The 8,850-nt window shown below is 46.3% G+C and overlaps 1 protein-coding gene across 1 annotated transcript in view; it reads left to right on the top strand.

The window, feature by feature from the left end:
- T265_10730 (hypothetical protein) overlaps nt 1-7,635 on the top strand; it is a gene marked incomplete at both ends in the record, with an annotated part of 30,391 nt that extends 22,756 nt beyond the window's left edge. The window contains 3 exons of the mRNA XM_009177190.1: nt 315-396; nt 3,731-3,881; nt 7,443-7,635. Coding sequence (XP_009175454.1) covers nt 315-396; nt 3,731-3,881; nt 7,443-7,635 — 426 coding nt within the window. The remainder of the gene's footprint in view (nt 1-314; nt 397-3,730; nt 3,882-7,442) is intronic.
- Between the last annotated feature and the right edge of the window lie 1,215 nt (nt 7,636-8,850).

Genomic DNA, 8,850 nt, shown 5'->3' with positions numbered 1-8,850 from the left:
CATGCTTCCAAGAAATTCAAGTTTTCCGCCCTGGTTCTATCACCCACGACCGCCTACTGAAGAATCTTTTGGTATTTACCGTTTATCGCAATGTAGTTTCTCCTTGGGGTTACACTTGTCGTTTCCTAAAACCTCTACCGCATGTTACTCTTCGGTCAATCGTTGCTGTCCATATTCATTCATAGCTTGCTTTCTATCACTTGCATTCATATTAGCCTTTTCTCCCCAGTGAAGTTTTGAAGCACAGTGGACCAACGATGTACTCCAACCTAATTAATTCTGACTTGTTTCTTCTCTCGTTTGTTTTCCTCTAGGCCTATGTATACTTTGCCGAGCAACAACTGAAGATGGAAAAGGCTGGTTCCGGCTTGGCTGTGATTGCTGAAGCTGAAAAAGGTAGGCTATACGATATTTCATCCGGTATTCTTTAACGGAAGTTTCTATTTTCTTCTTGACGCGCAATCACCTTTGAGGACGGTTACCCGCCGTCGATTGGAATGTGACAGTGTTCCGATGACCTTGTGGTTCCGGTCGTCTGGTATGCTGTCCTGAGGATGAAGAGTTTTGTTCACTGCGCCGTTTGAGTTTTGACATGATCTCCTTACGAGGTGCGAATTCACAATTCAGATGCGAGTGGAATGTTGTGTGTACGCGTCAGTGCCGTCAACGGCGTTTCCAAGGCAGTAGTCCCCACCCTAGTAAGCACATTTTCCTCCACTAGTCAAAAAGCCTTCCAAGAGGCAACGAAAAACATTTTATGAGGGAAATCTGTCACACGACATGAATTGTTTCCATATCATTGTCCAGAACACACCACATCTTTGGTCTGCAACCATCCCGACAATACTGTCACGAACTGGGAGTGCAGTGAAAACGTGTCATTTTTTCTAGGGACTAGTTCACTGATCAGTGATTTGAGGAGCAGAATTAACGGGGCAATCCCACCGGAGATATTATCTTCCGGCTGCTGATTCACTCAGGGTCGCTTGGCTAGGCGGGTTGCATCCATCCGGACGAATAAAAACCACAAAGATGGTTGTTTGTTTTCTGGTGTGGTGGTTGACTGAAGGGGTGGTTTGAGTATGGTATCCTCCTTTGACCTAGGCAAATGGAGATTAGTTTCGACTTCCGTTGTGTGTACCTTCCGGGCGGGTGGGGAGTGTCCTGTTTGGTTGTCGGGATACATTTTGCCTAGTTCGATCGGAACGTAAATTCCCAGTGAAGTTTTGAAGCACAGTGGACCAACGATGTACTCCAACCTAATTAATTCTGACTTGTTTCTTCTCTCGTTTGTTTTCCTCTAGGCCTATGTATACTTTGCCGAGCAACAACTGAAGATGGAAAAGGCTGGTTCCGGCTTGGCTGTGATTGCTGAAGCTGAAAAAGGTAGGCTATACGATATTTCATCCGGTATTCTTTAACGGAAGTTTCTATTTTCTTCTTGACGCGCAATCACCTTTGAGGACGGTTACCCGCCGTCGATTGGAATGTGACAGTGTTCCGATGACCTTGTGGTTCCGGTCGTCTGGTATGCTGTCCTGAGGATGAAGAGTTTTGTTCACTGCGCCGTTTGAGTTTTGACATGATCTCCTTACGAGGTGCGAATTCACAATTCAGATGCGAGTGGAATGTTGTGTGTACGCGTCAGTGCCGTCAACGGCGTTTCCAAGGCAGTAGTCCCCACCCTAGTAAGCACATTTTCCTCCACTAGTCAAAAAGCCTTCCAAGAGGCAACGAAAAACATTTTATGAGGGAAATCTGTCACACGACATGAATTGTTTCCATATCATTGTCCAGAACACACCACATCTTTGGTCTGCAACCATCCCGACAATACTGTCACGAACTGGGAGTGCAGTGAAAACGTGTCATTTTTTCTAGGGACTAGTTCACTGATCAGTGATTTGAGGAGCAGAATTAACGGGGCAATCCCACCGGAGATATTATCTTCCGGCTGCTGATTCACTTAGGGTCGCTTGGCTAGGCGGGTTGCATCCATCCGGACGAATAAAAACCACAAAGATGGTTGTTTGTTTTCTGGTGTGGTGGTTGACTGAAGGGGTGGTTTGAGTATGGTATCCTCCTTTGACCTAGGCAAATGGAGATTAGTTTCGACTTCCGTTGTGTGTACCTTCCGGGCGGGTGGGGAGTGTCCTGTTTGGTTGTCGGGATACATTTTGCCTAGTTCGATCGGAACGTAAATTCACCCGTAACCCGGTGGCGAGATGGCTCAAATGATTAGAGCGCAAATTTATTGACTGGAAGGTCGGTGGTTCGAACCCGACCTCTGCCTCTCGACTTCCCCTGTCTAGGCTTGGGCAGGTTGGCAGTATCCCGGCTCTCGTGCTTCCTTCGGGTAGCATGGCACCTTTCCGTCTCCCCAGTGGTTGAATTGTACCATGTTGATGCATCTTGGAGAGATAGCATTTTGTTCTGGCATGCATGAACTTGTGATCCGTACTTGCCATGTTCCAAGCATTCTCATCCCCCTAAGATCTGTGTGACTTTCTTGACGGGGCGTGCTATTCATAAGATTGCTGACGTCTCTTCGACGGCCCATGACCACTTTCGCCCCCTTTTTCAGGTGTATCAATTAGAAGTAGCCCCTCGGGTCCTCGCGATCCGTATGTGTCCTCCTTAAACCGAAGTTCTGCGCCATTCGCGAAATACACTCATTTTCACACTAATTTTCTTTTAAACGGAGACTCAACTAGATCCGACTGAATATATTGTTTATGCTATTCTTCTCCCGTCATAACCTTGTTTATTTCACGAATCTGCAAGTTTCATTTCATGGGAAAATGCGGTGCAGCATGCAATCGATCCGGAGGCTTGTGTAACCGTCATTCGAGTCCGAGAAATAAAGCGTTACTAACAACGGGTTTATTTACGATTTATAAATAAGCCTGTCACAGCTGGGTCCAACGAAACCTGTCAAATGTATAGCGCGTGTCACCAGTTCGTCCGTGAACTGCGGCATTTTATTTGCCTCCTAATATCAAGACATCCCTGCATGAACTCGTGTTCGTTACGTGTGGTTGTCCATAGAAGTAACTCGTCCTTTTTCATTGTGATTTGAGCGCGGTATCGTGGACAGTCGACTCTAAAGCGGTAGCTTTTAAACGCCTTGGAGATATGACGTTTCGGGTAGTAGGCATGATGTTGGCATTGACAACGGTTTGGAAGCCTTAGCTGTCGGTTGGTTCAGTAAGAAGCTCTGGTTATGGCAGCCTGGCTTCACCGTGTAGCAGAGTTAGGTCATTAAGATCGATGTACATGCTATGGATTTAGAAGCGACAGAGGGAGCACGAAACCCTGGTGGACTGGTTCCCTTATTGCATCGGGCTGGAGCCTGGTTTGATCGCTACACGTTCTGAGCTTCAATCAGATTTTGCGTTCCCCTCCTGCTATGCTCCGAGCGTTCGCTTGCTCGTTGGTATATCTTTACACATGAATATCTAGGTTTAAGAGCGACATGGCCCACGTGGTTAGGGCGCGAATTTACTGACCGGACGGTCCATGGTTTGAACCCGACCTCTGCCTCTCGACTTCCCCTGTCTAGGCTTCGGCAACCTGGCAGCATCCCAGCCCTCGTGCTTCCTTCGGGTGGCGTGGCAGTTAGGCCCTAAAAGGCTGTTGCAGCCGAACGGTTTTTTATCCATCTCGTTATCCAAGCATTTGATCACCTATATGCACTTTTCTTACAGTCCTGTCTATTTTGTTCGTTTAGCTCACAAGTTGGCCATCGAAACCGCCAAAGTGTACGGAAGAACTGAGGGTGTTGGACTGTCAGCCAAGATGGCAGAGCATTGTTTCTTTCGTCGCCTTGGTGTAATGATACAGAACACGAGACGTAAATTGGAACGAGAAAACAGTATGATGTGAGTTTCTTTTTGCTGGCAATTCAGTTTTGCTTCTCTTCAGCACCTATGTTTTCGCTGATCTTCCAAAACCAGAACTTCTGCCATTTATTTTGTCAGTCTCGTTGTGTTGTTCTCATGTCCTACTCGCTGCTTACTTAGGCCGGCTAATAATATCCGATGGAACTAGAGTGGAGCTAGGCGAGTGACGATGATTCACGGCCAGCTACACTGTCGTTTTCCCGTGAGTTTGCTTCTCAGGCCTGAGAAAACAATTTTCCCCTTTAATACTGGTCATTCTTGCTTGTGCGAAAACAGCACGCGCTCTGCCGTTGTTAAAACCGTTTAAGTAGCCGTTATTTCGGTCTCCGATGACTCGACACGCATAGCAAACGGCCCGACCGACGTGCATCGGATTACCGTCTGGAGCTTTTCATCGACATATTCATCGGTGGTTCTACCGTACGTAGTCCGTAGTGCCGAAGAATCGGTTACAAGTATCCGATTTCGATGTGGAAGTCATCTATCTTTTGCGTCTGCACTACAAATTGGCACTTATATTCAATAGTTTTGAAACGCCTTGGTTATCAGTTCAACTTCCGCACGAGCTTCACTGTGCCTGGTTGGAGACACTACAAGATATGGCTGCCAACCGATGTCAGTGGCGTTCTTGTTGTCAGTTTCTATCCAGATCGCCTGAGTGAGCGTCTGGAGGTGTAGACACCTGGGAATGGTTGTGTCAAGCTAGCACTAAGTCCCGTCCACCTTTACTCTTTTTACAATAAGGCTTTCAAATAAATCATGATTGTACGGCAGTGAAGCATCGGTGTTGAACACTGATGTCATGCTGTCGGTGATGATGATGATGATCAACTTCCGATTAGGGATTTTATGCACCTCACTATTCTGATATCTCCGAGTTGATGGGGCCAGCAGCGGTAGACTACGATTATCTCGCGGTAGGAAATAACAACACCGCCTCGTCCTGGATACGGGCTATTAATTACTGAAAACCCACCGAACACGCGTCGTACCTCCTTCCAATATTCAAGGGGTCGACACATGTCACCTGAGTGCAAAAGACAGAATGGTTGCCCTCTGGGATTGCCAGACATCCGTCAGCTAGTAGTCCGATTACTCTTCCTGACAATCCCTGCACCCGCACCCACTGAGAGTACTTCATCCGAAACCGCTCGATTCCCTCTGTGATGCTTGTGGCTGCATTGTTATTTTGGAATAGTTGTATTAGCTCTGACGGAAGTGTGTCTGATGAAGTCAGTGCAAGAATCTCAAAGGCTCGAATCACGTTTGCTAATTTGCGTCACTTGTGGCGTCAAAAAGGCATCTCACTGGATCTTAAGGGTCGTGTGTACCAGGCTACAGTAAGGGCTGTGTTGTTGTATGGGTGCGAGACATGGCCTCTGCGGACAGATGATGTGAGGCGTCTTCAGGTTTTCGACCACCAATGCCTCAGAAGCGTGGCTGGTTTCGGATGGCGTCAGCGCGTCAGTAACGAGGCGATTAGAAAACGGGTATTTGGTTGTGCTGCAGGCACTTTAATCGGGGGAAATATGTATATATATATATGACTAGGCGAACCTTATGGTTGTACGGCTGTGAAGCATCAGTGCATCAGGGGCGAGATGGCCCAAGTGGTTAGAGCGCGAAATTACTTACCGGAATGTCCGTGGTTCGAATCCGACCTCTGCCTCTCGACTTCCCCTGTCTAGGCTTGGGCAACCTGGCAGTATCCCAGCGTGCTTGCTTCCTTCGGATGGCATGGCAGCTAGGCACCGGAAGGGTGCTACAGCTGAACGCTGCCGAAGCATCAGTGCCAACACTAATGTTGCTTTTTTTGGTGCTACTGATGCTGATGATGATGAGCATCTAAACGGTCCAATGTGCTGTGCGGCGGTCTGGTTTCAATGTAACACCTGAGGTCATAGGATTTAGAATGGTGCACTTCCCCGTTACCATATCATTCTCGAACAGGTCAGCTGCTACTAAACGAGGTAACTTGATGTCTGAACGATTACGCGTTACTGATGGTTAGCCTTCTCTCCACTCCCGAATCACATGTTCCTATGTTATTCTTTAATTTGGTGGTATTGGATCGTACTGCTTGATCTGTCACTCCGTCTTATTTTGATCCCCGTCGCCATTGTTGAAGTCCTACTGGTGAGAAGAGAACCTTTTACGTCCTAGCGGCATCATAATTGAAACTTAAAAGATTGATCGAAATCAACGCTGCTAATCCACTACAAATCGATCTTTCCATGGGATCGGAAGGTTCGTTGTTCGAACCCGACCTCTGCCTCTCGATTCTTCTGTCTAGGCTTGGGCAACTTGGCATTACCCTATCCCTCGCGCTTCCTTCGGGTGGCATGGGAGCCCTGCACGAAGAGGGTGTTGCAGTTGAACGATTTATCTCTTTATTTTCTTATTTATTATTATTTTTCAATTTTTTACTCATCAATATGGCCCAGTGGTCGATAAATGAGCGACCAAGCGCTTCTCAATTTCGTATCCTTGTGTTCGGATGGTACTTGCTTGTAACTGCCGTAGTCAAACGTACCTATTGAGCTGCAGAAAATTAGAAAGTTGGTCACGTGAAAGTCAGAAATCGTATAATCGTGCAAACCAACCGGCGAAAATTTCTACAACCTCCCAAAACAATCATTTATTTTCAAGTCACTCAAAACTCCTTCGTTTTTACCATTAATAAAGGTTCTTGATTTTCTGTTGTGTCCTTGTATCGTTTTTTACTCGACTTGTTCTAGCTGAAAATGCTATTCGTGAACTGCTGCCATAACCGGCATCACGGATGATGCTGTTTCCGGGGTCCAGTTACTTCGTTTTTTTGTGGTGGTAGTGCTTTTTCGCTTTTCGGACTCCAGTCCATGAACGAGACCTAACGCGAGCTTCAAAAATCTCCTTACTATGTCGGGCAGCGATCATGCCATAGTTCTGTGGTACTATAATTTGCTTTTTGAAACTGAATTAGGTGTCCGTGCACATCTAGTCATTAAAGCCGCGCTTTGGGTCTGAAATCGCCTTGAACTACTCCGTGCTGTGTTGTCTACTGATTGGTATTTTAATAACCGGTGATATACCTCTGTGATCTCTCACCCTGTCGTCTGCACAGCTCAAATTGTTCGCTTCACTCTTACGAAATGTGTCCGGCTAGCCTCATCGGATACCAATTGTCGGTGGAAAATTAGAACTGTGACGGTACAGTTGCGTTCTTTTTGGCGATACATCTATAAGGCTCATCCGCGTGATCTTTTTGCAATTCTGCACAGCCCGTAGGATAAATTCATGGCAACGGTTCAGATTCGCGCGGCCACATTTTTAGACGGTCACTGTTTTTTTCGCTGGCCTGGACAATTTGATTGCAAACGCTTCCTCGCCAGTCAATGTGACATCATCAGTACATCCACGTAACAGAGTAAATTTGGTTTTCTCCAAGATGAGCTTTTCAGTCTGTGCCAATAACCAAACCCTTGACTTCTGCACTTCCTAGCACAACGCATTGATGACGTCAACTCAACTAGGTCCTTTGTCCGTTGCAATTTTCCACAGATTTCACCAGCGTGTGCCTCCCTCGGTTCCAGTGTTCGATTTGAAGGCCCAGTTCGGTGTGGTTGAACCGCAAGCTCCCGAAATGGATCTGTCAGTCGATCAACGTTGGAAAGAAGCTTATAAAGGGTTCAACGAAAAGAAGGTGTCTGAGATGATCCTTCAAAAAGAAGTGGGTTGTGGTGGATCGTTGTGATGTTAGACTGTGGTTTTTTCAAACTTGACCACGTTGTTGTATCCCTTTTTTCTGAGTCGCTTTGTGTTATGCTACTGAAACTGAATACTTGAGAAAGTGACACAAAATCCTCGCACAATCGTCACATAACGTGCCTCTAAGAGCTCAAGGAGTGACAGCTTAAGTTGTGGAACATTATAATACATTGCGTATACATGCGTATACGTATCTCGGATGTGATACTATCCCTGACGGTAGTGTGACAGACAGGGTCAACGAGCGCTTTCGCCAGGTTGCGTCACTTGTGGCCTCAAACAGACTCAGTCCCAAAGGATGCGTGTATCAGACTACAATATGGATTGTATCGTTGTACGGTTGCGAAACTTGGCCCTCTTTAGAGCATAGGATCTGGGATATCTTCACCAGTGTGTCTGAAGTAAAGCTGAAATCGGTTGAAATCAGCGAATTCGAAACAGCTAGTCAGTTTAGAGCATAGGATCTGGGATATCTTCACCAGTGTGTCTGAAGTAAAGCTGAAATCGGTTGAAATCAGCGAATTCGAAACGAGCTAGTCAGCAGACGGTTTTTTTAATGAAGTAGAGGGTACTTCCCTCAAAGAATGCATCCAGCACTGCAAGCTAAGATGGCTGGGTCATATGTCACACATACCGAATTTCGTGCCCAATTCAGTGTGGTAGTGATGGGTGAAATTTGACATGGCAGAATGGGATGAAAAGGTTGGATGTTATTGATGGTGTTAGTCGTCGATGGTGGGATCTTTTTGACCTTCTTTGTGCTCGGTTTTGAGAAACTGAACGAAATGGCGATTAACCAACATCAGTGATGTCCATACTGTCGTTTTATATCCAGTTTGTCTGACTGAGTGTTGGAGATGCCTCACAGGTTTGTTCTGTAAGTTTCCGGTGTCCTATTTCTTTTCTTTCGTGCTTTGGGTCGCTTACGGTTGTAACACGCAGAGTTCGAGTTACGCGCAACTAGTACCTAGGATATTAATACTTGAGGCTATCCAATCGTGTGCATTGATTTTCTTAATGAATGCACTACGTGCCACTGACTTTGTCCAATCATACTCGTTTTTGGTGGCCCTTCCTTGTGTTCTTTTCTTTCGAATGCAGCAGCGTGCTAAAGATCATAAGACCAAATCGGATCGCACCGCTCCCGTAGAACCTGTCCATGAAAAACCAATCTTCAATACAGACAAGGATCCAAAGAACG

The sequence above is a fragment of the Opisthorchis viverrini genome, assembly GCF_000715545.1.
Source record: "Opisthorchis viverrini unplaced genomic scaffold opera_v5_399, whole genome shotgun sequence".
Lineage (NCBI taxonomy): Eukaryota > Metazoa > Platyhelminthes > Trematoda > Opisthorchiida > Opisthorchiidae > Opisthorchis > Opisthorchis viverrini.
This window is presented reverse-complemented; position numbering and strand designations above follow the sequence as displayed.